Raw genomic sequence first — 19,503 nt, 5'->3', positions numbered from 1 at the left:
ACATATTTTTTGAATTTGTCTGTGCGGTCACTATAGAGTTATTGTCAATACAAAAGTGAAACTGAATCCGTAACTGAAGCTAGGTATGCGGGAACTACCTCGCGTAGTAACCCTGCAAGGAAAGCTACGATATATAGAGACATGTCGGAAAATTTTCCACTTTATGTGCCAGCTTAAAAAGCGTCCCTCACATTCCACGTAGCAGGAACGACATGGTAGTCAACTACATAAAATGTTTCAAAGCAACCGCGCGCTTCTTCCATGTCGTAAATTTTGGAAGGAGACATAGCCTATCTACCGGCTTCAGTTGAAGGAATAATTAAGAAGCGTGCCATGACGGCATTTTCTGCCCAACATTTAGTTTACGTTATTTATCTCCACCCGTGATTTATATATTCAGTGGGAGATTGGTGTATGTGGGTAATCGTCAGCACCTCCACATCTACCTTGAAATGCCTTGACAGCACGGCTTCAATGCACCCCCCCCCCCCCTTTTTTTTCTTTTTTTTTGTAAGCTGGTATAAGAAGTTATCGAAAAAAATCCCCAGGCTGCTAGAAATCAGCGTACTAATGTGTTCCATTGGATACTCGGGCACTGCCTATACTGTGTCTGCCCCGATGCTTCGCAGAATACAGTGAAGCGTCGGGGCAGATACGGTAGCTAGGGAAGCCTGTGCCAATACTCTCACTTCTGGTCTTCCGCTCTCGCGATGTGCATTGCGCCACATTTTCAAGTCCTCGAGAATCGAAATGAGCCAAAAAATGTGGCTAGAGCCACTTTATAGAGGCACTAACCTATATTTCACCGAGAATTTCCTGCAGTTAATTATTCCATTATTCCTGAAAAGAAATTTGAAAGTCATTTTGAACGCGCGCTATTTACCAGGGTGCCTGAATTGCCGATTGTCCAAGCCTCCATTTCTGTTTTTGCAGCAGTCATCATCGTTTCTCTCGACCCTCTATATTTCATTTTTCAATGGTTTTGATGCTGTCGACGGGCACGGCTCATTCGAAGCAAGTGGTTGTCGGTCTACAGCATTATTCTTGTCAATCTACAAAAGTTATGTGGAAGAAGTATCATCACGCGGTGGGTTCATTTCTTGCTGAGCACTCAGAAAAGTTACGCTGTACGCTTTACGCCTGACTGTTACCCTTGATGTCCAGTGACTGTGGTATAGAATAAAAGGTAAAGGAATAAAGCAAACAGGAAAATTTGGCCTTTTGTGTTCGCCGGTGGTCAGGACAAATGAAGCGAGGCAGGCTTGCGACTTTTCCGCACGACAGAACCAAGTTTCAACAATTACCACGCCAGTTGCGCATTTATTTGTGAATGTTCTGCTGATGAAGCAAGCCTTCGGCATAACTCGGAAGGATATAAAGGATGAAAAAGGAATATATATTGATGGAGGGATACTGCTTTAACATGTCTCTCTATAAATAGGAAGGCTAAGATGAGTGCGTCATCGCAGTTACTGAGAAACTCCTGAACAAAATTCTTGATATTTGGCAGAGCGGCTGTGGCTCTCGGCTGTTGCAAGAGGTCACAAGTTGAATACCTTGCGTATATGACCACGTTTAGATAAAGGGTAAACAATAGGACCCGCGTGTACTGAGATTTCCACTAGCGTAAGAATTTCTGAGTAAGCTGAAATGACTTGGTATTGACATTTTTATATAACCAGTTTTTCTATGCTATTGTTGTTAAAATCATTGTTTTCTGAAGTTCCGCAAGCTGAGGCTTCCACAGGAAGGCTTTCAACACAGGCGTTGCTCAGAGCAGCGCTTACCGGCGGCTGAAAAAATTGCTTTCTTTCTTGTATTTGTTGCAGCCAATATCCCAGAGTATTTTCTATATTTATATTTTAAGCAATGAAAAACGCCTCATTAATATCCGCAATTTGAAGACAAAATGCATTCGAGCATGAACTCTCTTTGTTCCTTCGCGAGCATTGGAAATATGAATGCTGAAAAGATATATAGGACATCGAACAGTACTTCAACAAGGCTTGCGTTTCTATCTCGAAATACTGCAGCTAACAGCTTTTTCGCGTCCGCAGCGCTGGAACAAGCTTGTTATTAACTGAAGTGTTTCGTTCGTTAAACTGATCCATCTTCCGACGCAAATCGTTGCCCGTAGCGGAACAAACCTTGTGGGGGTGTGAGAGGAAGGAGGCCGAGCTTAGAATTAATTTCATTTATTACTTGGCTAGTCCAGTCCAGAATTTGAAATTCGCCTCTGATGAATTGTGCAGTAATGACTTTTGTTCTCTTTTCTTTGTTCTCTTTTCATGCATCCAAGAAGAAGACCCCGTCTTGATGCTGACTTGCTTGGCAAGTCCAGTTTGGCATGCTGCATTGGGCCCCACAACTGGTCCCGCTTTTCATCGCCACAACCCTGCTGCCTTCGGTCATGAGCGTCACAATGTTAGTACTCCCCAACACCTAATCATTTTTACTCAGTGTTCAAAAATAAACAATGAAATTCAGAACTAGAAGAGACCTTGTGAGGTGCCGTCATCTTCTTTGACAATGAATACAGGTCTTTTTGTATCCCAGTGCAATAAAAATGAAGCTGTCTTCACATTTAGAAAGCAGGCTTAAAGTATGACTCAATATCGCGCCACGTGAATTCACGGAAGGCTTGAGTAACTCGGGCAAGAATTGACTGAACGCTGAGAGTGGTCGCAACTTCAGTAACTACTCTCTTTCGATCACGTTCAACGTGATGTTGGAGATAACACAGGACGTTCCACGTCCGCTACTAAGGCTGAAGATGGTGCTGGTGAGCACTCAAGGTTGTTTACAGGCAGTATCAATACCCCAATAATGTAGAAGATTGGACAGCCGCCGGTGTAGTTCAGTTGGTAAGAGCACCGGACGCGATATTCGGAGGTCGTGGGTCCGGTTCCCACCATCGGTGCATTGTTTTTCCTTTAACTTTGTATTTAATTATTTTACACAGTGAAAACTAATTACAGTACTAATTCAGGCCTATAGAAAAAATAAAAAAAAATCGACTCGATTTCCTTGGTTTCGCCAACTGTTGGGTTCTTTCGTTTACACATTTTAAGCCGTTTCGTTAACTGGATATTGAACTTTTTGAGGTTGGTTATTCGATATTCTCAAGAATTACTAGCATCTGAATTGCTGGGCTGCCTAAAGAAAATAAGCATTTCACTAGTACAATTGTTCGAAAAATTTAGTCAACTGCCCAATTTAAACGTGTAGAGTAACAATGTTTTCGTGTTTTCAAGTCCCTCTACCAGGAAAGTATATTTCTGGGTGACCTCCCTTCCCTCTAGTTGCAGAGGATATAACGTTAGTTGGTTTAAATTCCCTTAAAAGCCGGGGGAAGTTCACTGCACATTCATCTTTTGAAAAAGAACGAACGTTCCTTGAACGGAATAATAGATATCGTAAAACAATTCTTAAGCTACCAAAGGCTTATTTTAGAGTGTTACTGGGTGTCATTCTGCAGGTTCCTGTTTTAGTTGCAGCAGTTTATTTGCTTTGAACTAAACAAAACTTTCACCTAAATCACCTCTTAAAGGAATTAGAACTTCAAGTTTCCGCTCTTGCCACGTACTCCTGCGGCATCGAGCAGTGCAAATGGCAGTTATCACGCGTCTTAAGAAGATACTACTTTCCATATTATGTCTGGTAATGGGCTCCTGAGTATGAAATTTGAGTTACCGGAACTAAAGGAAACGCTTGCCCGAGCACACTTAAGGTAAAATCATGGAGCAGTGCAGCGACACGTGCATTTCTGCCCATTTTTCTGTTAGAAAGAGGTTTCCACAGAAGTGTACACTCGAGTTTCAAGCATTATATAGCACGTGTAACTCTAAAGCGAAACGCGTAAACGAATATCAGATGGATCAAGTAAGGCGCACTGAGAAACTATGACCGCTAATAGAAGTCGTACTAGCATTTCATATTGTTTATACGTATGCCCCATAAATATGGTTTATAAACGTTGGGCGCAAACCTGAGCGTAGTACAAGAAACCGACAGGATATTTTATACTCGTTGCTAAATACATTCTGCGAAGGCTAGCAGATTAGAAGGGAGAGCTCTTAGACGCCAAGAACGTAACAAACAAAAAAAGACTGAAGCTTCGCCAACAAGGGCCACGTACCATCGCATGCAAAAGAAGCCCTTCAAGTGGTTTTCCCGGGAGCTGAAAAGAAGTGCCTCGGAGCAAATAAATAATCCAGTAGAGCTAACCTCTTAGTTTAGGCATGTTACGGGCTAGTAAGGGTAAACATGCCGGAGTGCACTACATGCACGCCAGCGCCAAACACTGCCGCGAGTAAATGCAACCACGTAGGCTTTCATCGCGTGTTTATCTATAGCCGACAGCTAACTAAAGCTCACATACAAGGTTGACTACTTCTTAGAGGCCTCAATAAGGGGTCCTTACTTCTCCCGCAAGGCTGTTGCTCTGATACGCATTTTGTCTTCGGCTGTTGGTGATCATCGACTGTATTAGTTAGGTCAAGCTTCCCTTGGTTGGCAGTAAATGTTAATTGACACTGCGTTCATTAACGTCAGAGGTTCGAAAGGTGCGACCTATGTAATAAGGATTCTTTTTCGCGCAGGGCTTACAGTGCCGGGAGATCTAACAAGCAGAACAACAAGAATGTGTCATTACTGTTGGACAGTCTCTTACAAGGTTACAACCACCACGTGAGGCCTGGAAGAGTCGGTGAGTCTCTTAGCCTTTGATGACAGAATGCGATGGCAGGGTCGAGAGTGAATACAAAATAAATTAAAAGATGTAGCGTAACTGTGAAAAGGATAACCGGTGGTGCGAAAGAGTCTCGTTTCATGAAGGCTTGCTGAGGATGCTGTAGCACTTGTTATGTTATGAAGGAGCACTGAACGAGGGTAAATGGGGTACGCCTCAGTTCTCAGGTCGAGCCAACGTTTCGACAAGTGGACTTGTCTTCGTTTCGACAAGTCCATTTGTCGAAATTTTAGCTCGACCTGCGAACTGAGGCTTACCCCATTTACCCTTGTTAGCGCTCCTTCATACCGTGTAAACCATCTTCCTCTCGTTCTACCTATATACGAGATGTGATAGAAAAGAAACGAGACTAAGTGAGTAGCTTGAAAAAAAGAGTAGAATTGTAATGATTGAGTGGATTCCCAGTGGTCAGGCTGTTAATCAACACTACTACATTGAAGTACTAAAAAGACGTTGTGAAAAAATTAGGCAAAAAAAAAAAAGGTCACTGTTGTGGAATGATGGATGGCTGTTGCACCAGGACAATGCACCCGCTCACAGGGCCCGATCTGTCAAGCAGTTTCTGACAGCAAAAACATTACTGCGGTGGAGCATCCTCCTTATTCCCCTGATTTGGCGCCATGTGACTTTTTTGTATTTCCTAAAGTTGAATCTTGCTTAAAGGAAACCCATTTTACCTACGTTTAAGATGTTCAGGCAAAAACGGAGAATCTCCCGAGGTGCCTTCGAAAAACCTCGTTCCAGAACTGTTACCAGCAGTCTCAACATCGAATGCAGAAGTGTGTGAATGCGGAAGGCGACTACTTTGAAGGTGATAATGTCAAAGATAACTGATTCTGTAAGTACAATAATTCAGCCTCGTTGTTTTTTTTTGTTTTTTTTTGTTTTTTTTTTGACACCTCGTATTCTATGCATTTATAGTTTACAAACGGGAAAATAAGGATTAGAACGAAGTGGCTGATTAGTACCTAATGCCATAATTAAAATAATGAAACATACAAACATATTAAAATTAAAATTAGAATATTTTGCGCTTAGTCACATTAACACGCAGGAGTTATCCCTTGGCGATAGCTGAGAAAATATTTTTACTGGGTTAAACATATTTAGAGAAAATCCTAGCAGTAGAGACGGAATTTTGAAATGAATTGTTAAGAATGCATTCCCTTAGAAGGCAGAGGAAATACATACAGTTCGAAAAAGGGAAGGTAATATGAACAAAGAAAAGGGCCTTAAAGACTCTTTTCTTTGTTTATATTATCCTATGAGACCGGTCGATGTAATGGGTTGATAAGCTAAGAAAAATGAGGTTTATGGTAGTACCTTCTCTAAACACGTTCAAATTATATCATTCCCGCTTCGGGCTTGTGATCAACTAATCCAGTGCTTTCGATTTATTAGGGGCTATATATAATTTGGATCAGAGGTCGGCTTTCTTCGTCAGAGTCGCTACCGGCTTCAAAGCATTCTTTGTCGTACGAATAATTATTTACGCTGCTTAGTCTTTGCAACCGCATGGCTGCAGTGACCAGAGAATTCGTTATCGTTGTGTCGTTTTCAGGAGTGCCTTAAATATTGGCAGCGAAACTAAAAAAATGGAGATATGTTTATAGGCGTGAGCTTCCTAGCACTGCTTTAATTTTATCTTATCATTTCCCTATCGACTTCTGAGCTAACGTGATGTTCACGGGGAACCTGAGCCTGTGAAAATGGGTGAAAAGGACTAGGAAGTCTTGTTCCTAAGGGCCTGTGAAAATGGGTGAAAAGGACTAGGATGTGAAAAACGAATAGTTACATCACGCAGGTCTTGTTCCTAAGGACAAACGCACAATCCACGGTACACTACGCAAGCTCACCATTAGAAGTAGTCAGGCCCGATCCCAGTGAATAAAGTGAAAGGAACTGCGTGCGTGTTAACCCTTCCGCCACGAAGCTTGCGCTATACTTACACGTAAATCACGGAGCAATTCCTTAACCTCCTTTTTTTATGACCTTTCTGGTCCTCAGGGTGCAGTATAGCGGCATTATGTGGTACGAAAGAAGTTTCGCTTGTGTTGTACGTCACTGCTGCAGCCCTGTCGTAAATGTTTTGAGCTTCGTTCGCGCAGGCGCAACATCTGTGTGTCGTGGTTTATTTGGAAGCTACAGAAAAGTGTAATATGTAATAATAAAAAAAAGAGCTTAGCTGCTCTTCCGGCGCGCTTGATTTTTGCTCTTGCCTTGGGAAAAGATGCATGCCTGCTGTGCAAGCCTTCCAGGGAAGTTATTTCAGAAGCAACGTCGCACCGTAAACCATCCGAGCCGTTAGAAGAGGTGGAAAGAGACGCTGAAGACCGGTCATTTTTCTGAGAATGACAAATACTGCGCGCGCTTAGAAATCGCCGGCGGCGAGGTCGCTTCTTTATTTGAGCGAAGTTCTGCTATCGTGGAAGTGAAGAGAAATACACCTGCAAAAATGTCTCGTTGTAAGTTGTCAGCTGCTTTATTGGGGACGATACGGCTAGCCAGATGAGCGGGAGCGTGGCTAGTGTTGGCTGTGCATGCGTTCAGAGATGATGGAAGAAAGCATTTTTCATACAAAAAATAAGGACTGCCTTCGGACGACTCTGTCCCTCTACGTAGAGCCAGAAAGTAAAAAAAAAAGAAAGGTAGTCTAAAAAACAAGCGTACATTAAATTTAGATTAAAGGACGCGGTTGGCTTCAAAATATGCGAGGATATACACGTTTATGTGTGAAAAGTTTTAACGCGGCCAACCCTTGACCTGGCAGAGGCTGGGGAGCCCATATTAGGCAAAGTCCTGTTCCACGTGGTGGCATCCAAAATCGGGCTTCCGAATTTATTCAACACATTATTGGGGTCATCTTCGGCAGGAAAGCCGATGTGGGGAACAGCTGCTGCGGGATCAAACGTCGTCAGACTGCCGCTTGGAAGCTTTTGCCGTCCGTGGAGGAATTTTCGAGCTTTTCGCATTGCTTTATCGCTGCTCAAAGCTGATTCGTTCCATCTCGAGGGAGACCTTAAAATATTGCAGCTTTTCCTCGACTATAATGGTAAATCTTCATGTAAACTTTAGGCTGTTTGGCTTCGCTTTCTTACTCATTATAGTTGAGTGGAACGCTGTTGTCTCACTTTAGAACGGTAAGAAACTTTCTGTTCTTAAACAAAGTATTCGCACTGCAGAATTAAGGGTGTGCGAATATTCAAAAATTTACAATGGGGAATTGAATATTTACCTACTCGATTCGCGAACGAACCAAATATGCGTATGTTCACAATTACCCAAACTGATCGAATTTATTATCGGAGTCTTGAGCAGTTTCTGAATAACTCGCAAAATTTGAGTGAGACACGTTGTAGTTTTCTCTGTCTGCTATTTCCAAAAATTCTGAGCACGAATACAACATTCCCTAATGCGAAATTTCAGCAGAGCTCATTGGCTGTTTTTCACCAACCCAAAGAGGACGAGAGAGCAGAGCACGGTAGCAGGAAGTCAGAGAGAGAGTGAAAGAGAGATTAGATAGATAAAGATATGTATAGATAGAGAGAGAAAGAGAGATAGAGATATATTAGATAGATAGATAGAGAGATATATATTAGATAGATAGATAGATAGATAGATAGATAGATAGATAGATAGATAGATAGATAGATAGATAGATAGATAGATAGATGGATGGATAGATCCATAGATAAATAGATAGAAATAGAGAGAGGTAGACAGACCGATAAGCATATAAATAAATAAGTAAATAAATAAATAAATAAATAAATAAATAAATAAATAAATAAATAAATAAATAAATAAATAAATAAATAAATAAATAAATAAATAAATAAATAAATTGGTTCACTGGAAGGGAAAGGCGCGGTAACTGTCTCACTTGTTTTCCGTGGACACCGCAACCGCGCCGTAAGGGAAGGGAGGAAGGTGGGAGTGAAAGTGTAAAGAGAGAAAGAGGAGCCGTAGTGGAGGGCTTCGGAGTAATTTCGACAACCTGGGAATCTTTAACGTGCGCTGACATCGCACAGCTCACGGACGCCTCTTCGTTTCACCTCCATCGATATATATATATATATATATATATATATATATATATATATATAGAGAGAGAGAGAGAGAGAGAGAGAGAGAGAGAGAGAGAGTTTAAGCCGTATGGTGATGCCGGCTTCGGTGAGGCCCGCATTCCTGCCCGGCGGGCCGTCTCGCGTGTCCGATGAGTGAGCGGCGCGCAGCTCGTGACTGTTTTCTCTTCTGATAGAGATTATATTTGGTTCGTGACTCTATTGCGGCTCGTGACTGTCTCAACAGCAGAACGGGCGCGTAAGAGCTGGGCTCTAAATGATGATCATGACAATCCTGCATACCATGCTGGCGCGATAAGTTTGCGTGGAATGGACGGATGGAAATCGGCACACAATGCATTCAAGTAGGGGAATATACAGTGAATCCAGGGTACAACGAGGGAAAAAAGATGGCCACTATGAAAGAGCAATGAACAAGGTTAGAGTGAGTGAGCAGTCATTAATAACGAATGGAGTTGGCTCGAAGGCCTTTTCAAGGAAGAGGGGTAGTAGGGTCAGGGAGGTCACATTTCGCAGAGTCAACGTTTATAATCTATATATTGTAATATAATAATAATAATAATAATAATAATAATAATAATAATAATAATAATAATAATAATAATAATAATAATAATAATAATAATAATAATAATAATAATAATAATAATAGTAATAATAATAATAATAATAATAATAATAATAATAATAATAATAATAATAATAATAATAATAATAATAATAATAATAATAATAATAATAATAATAATAATAATAATAATAATCAAATCTGGAGGACGCTTAAGCTTCGCCATCAAGAGTGGAACGCGATAGCGTTATTGCACCTCGTTCGCACCGCCCACTCATTCGCTCGGTATGCTTTTGAGTCACACAAAGACATAGTTTTCATACTCAACACTTCTAAGTGCACTGTACAACTTTTTTCTAATTATTTGTTCAAACAAGTGCTTCCACAATCTACATGAGCGAAGATAGTGATCTAAAGAAAGGCGCTTGATTCTACAACCCGTGAGGGTGCACGGCGAAACGTCAAGGGCGAGTGGCGCGCCACGTGTCGGGGCAGCGCCGCACATTGCGAGGAGGGGTTCTTCTGTGTTTGCCGCAAGATGGTTCTGCATGTGCGCAGAGCGCAGAAGAAATGTAGCGGAAACGTACTTCGCTATTCGTATAACTGCGACTTCTGTAAGTAACATGCTCATAATTACCAATATACACCGCAGTATAACGTTCTACGGCACGTTTCTAAGGCAACACCGCATTCACTAGAAGCGCCTTTGTATCGCTTTCAAGCATCGAACTCGTGGCTGAGTGGATTCTGCTTCCGGCCACGCCAGTGAACGGACGCAGGATGCAGGGCTCCTCAGGAGCGGCTTCAGCGGCCATGTCAGGCCGCGGTAACAGGACTGCGGAACAGGACAATACTTACCAGGTTGTTTTGCCTGCACTGCCAACAGGTCGGTTTGTTTTGAATACCGTTTTTTTGCATGCCGATATCAGGGCCCGCCCGTACCGGGTGGAAGATTTCCGGGATGCTTTGGCGCAACACTTGCTAATCCCCGACGTTATCGCAATGGGGGCGTATCGGATGAGCCACGTCTGGGCCGTCACTCTCAAAGATACTGAAGCGGTGAACAAGATTGTAAGTGTAGGTGAGCTGTGTGTAAAAAACGGTCGCTGCTTGGTGATTGACCCGGCGAGCCAGGACGTGCGACTCAAACTTCACTGGCTGCTACACAACGTGCCAGACGAGGATGTTCGTGCTGCATTTGCGCCGTACGGAAAGGTGTCGGAGGTTTCCCGGGAGCGCTGGCGTGTTAAAGGTATGCTAGAAAAGGGCTCCACCACTAGACTCGTCACGCTGAAGCTGAAAGCTGGCTTGAAGCTCGACGACCTTCCACATCAGTTGAATGTTAGCGGCGAGCTGGCGCTAGTAATTGTGCCAGGCAGACCCCCGTTTTGCCTACGCTGCCGGAGTACGGGTCACATCCGCGAAGAGTGCCGGGTTCCTCGCTGCGGAACCTGTCGACGGTTCGGGCATGAAGACAGCCAGTGTGCACGAACCTACGCTAGCATTGCCGGGCCTGGGACCAGCGAAGACTCGTCCGAGTTAATTATGGACGAGGCGGATGCGGAGGAGGCTGCTGACATTAGAGGTCAGTCAACGAAACAGGACGCGCCTTCCATGACGGTTTTAAAGAAGAATAAGGTGACGGTCTCTAATGAACAGAATGAAACTCTGCATGTCTTGAACGTTCCATCCCAGGACCATGAAAGCGCGTCAAAGGAAGCGTCAGAAGACGTAATCAAATTTTCTGATGCTGAGGACCATCTCAGTACTGAGAATTCCTGTACTGATGCCATGGAGGTTGGGCCGGAGACAGCAGCCTTAATTGCCGCGAAACGTCCGCACGAAGAAAGCGTCGAGGAGACTCAGCTGCCAGGCGGTGTTTGTGGTGAGCCGCCTCCGAAAACTGCGGGCATCCGAAGAGCAACTTTGCGACCGAAGCCGAACTTCTCGGCCGACACGCGGCAGGCGGGGAAACCGCCTCCGTAGTTTCGTGGTGTCCTGAACGATTTGTGGGTCGGCTGCCTACCGACCAGCGTCAGGAACATTCTGCAACCAAGAGGGGCGTGGGTGAAAAAAAAAAAAATGAAAGACGGTGCTCGGACTTCGTTTGAATGCATCCCGATGTTCTGCTGGGAGGACATTGCATGCACACATACGCCGCTGTTCTTCAGAAGCGGAGGCCACGCAACCATGAAGGTAGGCACCATGCTGGTACGGGCGTCTCTTTCTAATTCATGACTCTTAAGCTTAATTTGCCGTTACACGTAGCTACTTTGAATGTCAGAGGGCTGGGAGCGAGAAGGCGACAATGCCAGCTCAGTCGCCTCCTTTTGGATAAGGATATAGATATAGCAGCTGTGCAAGAGTCAAAGATTGAGAGCCAAGAAAGCACTGACCGTATGGTGGCTTCTTTTCAAGCAAACTTTTATGTGTGTGTATGCCATTCTGTTGGTGTATCGGGTGGATGCCTTTTATTTATACGTAACACGCTGGGAGTAAGCGTAGAGTCCGTTTTTGCCTGTCCAAGTGGTCGGCTTTTGGTTACTGATTTTACCTACTGTAATTTATGCTGGCGTGTTGTGTGTGTGTATGCTCCCAATTCAAAATGCGAACGTGAATCGTTTTTTGAGTCTATTGAATTGTGGCTGAAGACTGACAAAATCTTGCTTGTACTTGGTGACTACAACTGTGTGTGCTCAGCTGTGGACCGAGCGGCGAAGCGTAAACCTCGAACAGACAGAAGCTCCGACCCGTTGAATGCACTTGTGCATGAGTATGGCCTTGAGGATGTTGGCAGTGTGTTCTCCACTGGAAACCAGCCAGAGTTCACGCACTTTCAGCGAGATAGCCATGCTAGATTGGACAGGGTGTATGCCTCGGTTGATCTTGTTTCCCTATGTACTGCATATGAGGTCAAACCTGTGTCTTTCAGCGATCATTGTCTCGTGAGTGCAGTGTTTGGTAGGAAAGGAAAGATATCGCGCTTTAACTGGCACCTATGGAAACTGAATGCCAAGGTTCTCGCCGATGAAGAGTTCCTTATGGAAGTTAAGACCGAGTTTGAAAATCGTCTTGCTATGCGACCAGTAAGTTTTGCAGCGGAATGGGACAGCTTCAAAGAGTGGGTCAAATTGAAATCCACAGAAAAGAGCAGTAAAGTGCGGCATAAAGAGAAAGAAAAAGAAAAAGAACTGAATGAACAACTCCAGTTTCTTTTGAGCATGGAAAGTTCAGTGCCAGGGCATTTCGCCAGTAAAATACGAGAGATAAAAAGTGAGTTGGAAACAATCGACAGTGAAAGATACACAGCGGCTGTTATACGTGCAAGGGCTGAAAAACTTTGGGCTGGAGAAGTACCGACAAAACGAGCGCTAGCAGACGAGAAAAAATAGCCTGCCAGAAGGAAATAAGGAGTATAAGATATGCCGGCCATATCACTGAGGATGCTAAAGATATTCAGCGTGCGGTAACAGAGCACTTCGAAGAACTGCTTAGCGCTAAGCTTGAGACTGTAGGCGGCTTTCGAACAGATTTTCTAAGACTGATGCCTGCACTGGATGACGAAAGTAAAGCGCGCCTAGAAACACCGGTAACGTTGCAGGAGATACTATCTGCAATAGATGACCTGACACCTGGGAAGGCCCCTGGGCCGGATGGTCTAAGCGCCGCATTCTTTAAAACTTTTCAGCAGTATGCGGCTCAGTTTATGCTGGATGTAATCACTGAAGCTTATGAACGTAACACTGTTCCATTGACTTTCTCTACATCGCACATTGTTCTAATACCCAAGACAGATGATCGGAGAAACGACAGTTGGTGGGGTCATATCGACCGATAAGCCTCACCAATGTTGACTATAAGGTGTACATGAAGGTTTTAGCAAAAAGACTGCAAAGCGTAATAAAAACATTGGTTGGGCCTCATCAAACGTGAGGCATCAAGGGTCGATCCATTGCCACGAATATACATGTCGCAAGAACCGTATTAGAATGCGTTGATGCACTCGGTGGTCAGATAGCCATGATGCAATTAGATTTGGCGAAAGCCTTTGACCGTGTTTCTCACGAAATTCTTTTTTCCATTTTGGAGCATTCTAACCTTGGTGACGTCATAGTGGAGGGTGTTAAAATGGCTTATGCGAACTGCACGACCCGTATTATTGTGAATGGTGAACTGACTGACAGCATCGCAGTACGGTCATCAGTAAGGCAGGGCTGCCCGTTCTCACCCCTGCTTTTTGTACTGTATTTAAAGCCACTTTGCTTGGCTATCATTGATAGCGATCGCATTTTAGGATTCAAGCTGCAATCAGCACACGTGAAAATGCTAGCATACGCTGATGACATTGCAGTCTTTTGTGCAACTAGAGAGAGCATCTGTGAAGTCACTGGTGTCGTCCAAATATTTTGTGATCAAACCGGATGCAAGATCAATTGGGAGAAAAGCTCTGGGTTTTGGCATGGTGATTGGGACGTGACACCTGATTTCTTCTGTAAGCTACGAGGGTCTGCTCTCCCAACACTATATCTAGGCGTGCCTTTAGAATGTTATCAAGATCCCAACGTGCACTGGGTGGAAGAAACATCCAGAGTGAAAGAAAAAGCGGATGCGTGGCAAGGAAGGCAACTGTCAATGTTTTCGCGCGCTTCTATTTGCAATGTTTTTCTTATTTCGAGGCTGTGGTACCTCATAAATGTGTTGTGTATCTCACGAACCTCAATTCAGAAAATGCACCGCGTTTTTGCTGTTTTTATTTGGGCATCCACATGGGAAAATCCGCCCGGACGAATTTGTTTATTTCTGTTAAAAGGGGCGGGCTTGGCCTTGCACATCTGTTCTTGCGTCAGGTGGTCTCGCGATTTATATTCCTCCGTGATCAAAAAGATACCTTTCTAAGAACTGTGATCCAAGTGCGATTGCAGAGGCTGCTCCCTGAATGGATTGTGTCATGTGAAAACATGCCTGGTACTGTGACTGGCTACCTGCGCGAGGTTGTTTTTTCGTGCAAGTTGCTAGAAGTGCGGTTTTCTTTTGATTACCTTTCCAATGTTCCCAGAAAAAAACTGTATAAAGATCTCATTGACGTGATGCTGCCGGTGCCTTTTTACCGGGCATTACACAGTGGAGGCCCAGGGCAGGACGTTTTGAAAAGAGTTAAGAAGATGCCCGTGAGGCCATCAGCTAAAACGTTCCTTTTCAAACTTCACTCCAATACGCTCCCTGTTAAAACCTGGTTGAATGAAAAAGGTATCTTCGTCCCATGGACAACAAATTGCCTGTTGTGCAAAAAACCAGAAACAATTGAACACGTTTTATTACAGTGTTGGGATGCTGTCTTTCTATGGGACGTCCTCCAAAGGACAATTAAAAAGGAACTTCCATTAACTCCTTACGGTATAAGATTCCTACAAGTGCAGAACGATGATGCACCTTATGATTTAATTATGCTTCTTGGCCTCCATAGTTTGTGGAAAACACGAATGCAGGTGCGTCATGCAGATATAGATACACGATCTGCGCGTGAAAACTTTATTGAAAGTGCTGTGTATATACGCGAATTTCTCAGGATGCAGCAGGATCCGCCACAATGGCATTCTCTGTTTGAAGAGTTGGTGCACTTGAAAAGATTTTAGCTGCGTACGCGTTAGCTCAAGTGTAGTTGACGTGTTTTATCATGTGTATTTTTGGTTTGTGTTTCACGGCAATAAAAAAAAAAAAAAAACTCGTGGCTGAGTGGTAGCGTCTCCGTCTCACACTCCGGAGACCCTGGTTCGATTCCCACCCAGCCCATCTTGGAACTTGCGTTTTATTTATGAAGTGCATGCCGGGATTTATCGCTCACGGCCAACGCCACCGACGACACCGGCTTTTCTGCGACACGAACTCCTTAACGCTACCGCGTTAATAATAATAACAATAATCTATCAGACAAGTAGATGTCTTTGTTTTGGCAGCGCGATCATATATAGTGGATCAATATACAGTGGTTATACATTTTCTCCAAGTTTGGGCAAGGAAGCAGAGTTCTGCCAGCAGGTACAGCCTTTTGTTCTATGCCCAATTGCACGAATATTGACGCCCGACTCCTGTCCGGAGTTCCCGGGTTCAAACCCGACCACGGCGGCTGCGTTTCGATGGAGGCGAAACGAAGTGGCGTCCGTATGCTGTGCGATGTCAGCGCACGTTAAAGATCCCCAGGTGGTCGAAATTACTCCGTAGCCCTCCACTACAGCTCCCCTTTCTTTCCTTCTACTTTCACGCCCACCCTCATCCCTTCCCTTACGGCGCGGTTCAGGTGTCCACAGAGCAAGTGTGACAGATACTGTGCCCTTCCCTTCCTGTGAACCAATTATTATTATTATTATTATTATTATTATTATTATTATTATTATTATTATTATTATTATTATTATTATTATTATTATTATTATTATTATTATTATTATTATTATTATTATTATTATTATTATTATTATTATTATTGGGCCGGGTCTTGCAATTTGAGCCATTATTTGTTTAATTTTTAAATCAAATATTAACCGACACATCAGGCGCATTGCCAACTTATACCTTATATGAGTATCAGTAGCAAAGGGACCCTGCGAATCCGGTCATGCGTTTTTGGGTGCGAAGTTTAAATGCGTTTGCGTATGTATAAGCATTTCCCGATTCACCATCATAACTTAGTGAAGAAGTTGCTAGTTAAACCTGGTAGGAAGAAGAATGCTGCAATATTTATATAACGCGGATATGTCCCATTCATTAGCATTTGTAAAGAAAGCTGGACGCTTACAATTTAGTATTGGCGGGAACTTTATTGGTATCACGGGAAAACATGTTTCGGAGACGTTCGGGGTTAGAAACTTAAGAAAGAGATAAACAGGTGAATAAAATGAGCCTGACATTTAGAATATAAGGGCCTTGTTTTTTTTAATGGTTTCGGTTTCTCCTCTTCTAGATACTCCGACGGATGTATATATTGACATCGAAGTACGCAGCATGGGACCGGTGTCTGAAGTTGACATGGTGAGACTACAGGAGCATAATTTCGGTTTGCAGCTTTATTTATGGGAAGAGAAAAGACGGATTTATACTTGCTCTTCAGTGAATGAAAATGCTTACCTTTCCTTATACTTTCTCGGGTGCAGCGAGGTGCTAAGACTCCCTGAATTGCAGAGCACCGTATGAATGCTGAAATGTAACAATGAATGGTTGAATTGTGCATAAGTCTCATTTTAGCTGCTAGAAAGAGTTTTACACTGCTAGGAACGAGTTTTGTGCCTTACAAAAAACAAAACGTTTAGGCGAAAGTTTGTTTTAGTATTCCCAAATGGCACAGCAGAGTCATTAGAACGAAATTTTACATCCAATCTCGTAACCATATTTTTTACTGCGACAAATATTGCTTAAGATCATTTCTATTTCTGGCTTCCAGAGCTTTGGAGCATGATAGAAGGCCACTGGCCAGAGAATCGAGCCCTAAATCAGTACAATATAGAATTTGTAGGGACGTACAGCTGCGCTGATTGGTGATGTAGTACTTTTGAATTTTTAAACATGTTTGCTGCAGGCGGATGTGAATTTGTTCTATATTTCTATTGCTTGGATATTAGAGAGTTACTTGGTGCGATGGAATCATTTCTACCGCATTTTACGCCGCGTTAGCAAGCTATTTGTTGATACGATGATTGATGCGATCGTGCATTGGGATTAATTTGCAGTCGTACTCCATGGACTGCTACTTTCGACAAAGCTGGATGGACCGCAGGCTGGCGTTTCGTGGCTCAATGCCATCCATGACTCTCTCCATATCTATGCTGCAGAAGATATGGCGACCAGACACGTCCTTCCTGAACGGCAAGCACTCCTACCTGCACACCATCACTCAGCCGAACAAGTTCGTTCGCCTCGCACAGGACGGCACGGTGCTCTACTCATCGAGGTACTTTGAGAACAGAGAGAAAGGTGCCCTTTTTCCCCTTCCCTGGAACAACGAAATATCAACGCTAATAGTTGCAGCGCATCTTCCTCATGAGTGCATTTACTCGAAGTTTCATCGAGACCTCAAGGGGCACACTCTCGAGAACGATTAAGGACGTCAGGTAAATATAAGAAAAATAGATCAGGAACCAGTGGTAGGTCGTACGTGTCAATGGCTGAGGTGCGCCTAGGTGACATTTTTATTGGGCAGTTGGTTATGTAGACTTTTACTAGTACTATATTAAACATTGCAGGTGGCAACGTACAATACGCCAGAGAAAGTCGCTTGTGTCGGTGTCATTTTAGGTCCCCGAAATTGCGTATAAATCTTAGATTTTCTTTATCATGGTATTTGCTTGTGCCGTAGGGGTAATCAGCAGCGTTTACTGGACGTCGCGTTATAGGCTGGGTCAAATGACATATGTAGGGTGCCTTCCTGTAAATATTGTTTAATGAAGAGCTCAATAAAGAGTAATCAATCTCTACGATGGTGATGATTCATGACGTTGATGATTTCGATTGTTGTAGAATGCCCGAAGACAAAATACGAATTTACATGTGGCTTGAAGAATTTGCGGTATGCCAAAGGAACGCTCGCAACTCGTTGGACATTATGTGCTTCGTTTAGCTAACAAGTTAACTTAGTTCTAGCAGCTCCACCTTGATGTGATTAGAAGCCAGTGTGGCGCGAACATACGGCTTTCAGGGGGAGTTTGGGCTTAAACACTAATTCAAGGTTGAATAGACAACGCCGGAAGAATGTAAAGAAGCATTCTGTTCTTTATGCACGGCCAGAAGTAATTATCTAGCGTCAGCCAGCGACTGTATTGACCATTATCAGAGTAAAATGAGCTCGGCATAATAAAGTAATATGCTACCTCCTGCACACACTTTTGGATGAATACCTAACATGAAATTTACATTTGTGTTCTTGTAGTTAGCCGTGTGTCGTAAATCATGTCTATAAAATTGCCATTTACTGCAGAACACTGAATGGGCAGTTGTGTAGTTTTCCTTCCGATTTTTTTCTTAATTTTATTGTAGCTAATCCTATGCCTAAGCCCAGACGTCCTGGACTCACTGTTTAGTACATTACACACTGGCGAAGGAGTGTGTGGCGAAAACATGCCCTCGACATCTCCTCGACGTGCCATTTGTATAAAACCAATCCTAATGCCCTTGGAAAGCTTGATTCAACAAACACGTCCACCAGCAGTTTTTTTGTTAAGCATGTAAATTAGAATAGAATGCGGAATTAGAATTAGAGACATCATTGGAACATTTATCGAGCACATATATTTAAGAAGTCTGTTTTTTATTTTTCCTTTCTGTATGTAAAGCATGGATGATCCTAGTGGTTGGTTTGCCAGACTAAAACGATATAATTTGTTCATTAAAAAAAAAAGTTCGGTAAGAAGTTCTCTCATGCATTTCGAGCCAGCCCTTAAATTGAGTTGAAAAAGTGAAATGAAGAGAAAGGGAGAAAAAGCAGGCAGAGAAAATGATTTTAAACGACAAAATGAGCGCAAGTGATTACGGCAAAAGCCATTTCTCAGTTTTCTCAAACGTCAGTGCCTTCGGGAAAGCGTAATGGCTAGGAGCCAGGCAGAACCTCACTTATCCAAAACGGACGGTTTCACCATAGTCCAATGCAGCAGAAAAGTGAAGAGAGAGTAACTATTCGCACTGAGGCAAGCATTTTGCCAGGACATACATCTTAATCATCGAGACCGAGAAGGATGTAACGCAGCTTTGGCCTTTGCATTAGTGCCTCTGGTGGCAGTAAAGGGTGCAGCTTCGTGGTGGTGCCGTTGTCAGCAGAAACGGGGAGACTAAGAGCCGAAGCACCCCAATCGTACTTCCCCGAAATGACGCTGTTGTTATACTGTGCACACGGATTTGGCAATAGCACACCCTAGACTAGGCATAATGAAAGAACCGGCTGAATTCCTGGAACTGTAGGGGCTGCCTGTACTTCAATGATATTTGCCTTTCCAAAGATAAATAGCGAGCCCTGGCTTAAAAGGAATGCTGCTTTGCGCGAAATGCAGAGAAATCTAGGTGATGCAAGGGCTTTTACGTTGAAGCGTTGTATAGAACATCAATAAAACGCCAGTCAC

The 19,503-nt window shown here is 43.3% G+C and overlaps 1 protein-coding gene across 1 annotated transcript in view; it reads left to right on the top strand.

Annotated features, from left to right (window-relative positions):
• Nucleotides 1-2,347: 2,347 nt before the first annotated feature.
• The window catches only part of LOC146191374 (gamma-aminobutyric acid receptor alpha-like), a 31,009-nt gene continuing 13,853 nt past the window's right edge, over nt 2,348-19,503 (top strand). The window contains exons 1-4 of the mRNA XM_084599923.1: nt 2,348-2,424; nt 4,602-4,708; nt 16,362-16,429; nt 17,125-17,345. Of these exons, the coding sequence (XP_084456049.1) occupies nt 2,348-2,424; nt 4,602-4,708; nt 16,362-16,429; nt 17,125-17,345 (473 nt within the window). The remainder of the gene's footprint in view (nt 2,425-4,601; nt 4,709-16,361; nt 16,430-17,124; nt 17,346-19,503) is intronic.

The sequence above is a fragment of the Amblyomma maculatum genome, chromosome 4 (assembly GCF_055883805.1).
Source record: "Amblyomma maculatum isolate TAMU_Amacu chromosome 4, ASM5588380v1, whole genome shotgun sequence".
Classification (NCBI taxonomy): domain Eukaryota; kingdom Metazoa; phylum Arthropoda; class Arachnida; order Ixodida; family Ixodidae; genus Amblyomma; species Amblyomma maculatum.
The sequence above is the reverse complement of the archived record's forward strand: the minus strand, read 5'-3'. Positions and strand labels throughout refer to the sequence as shown.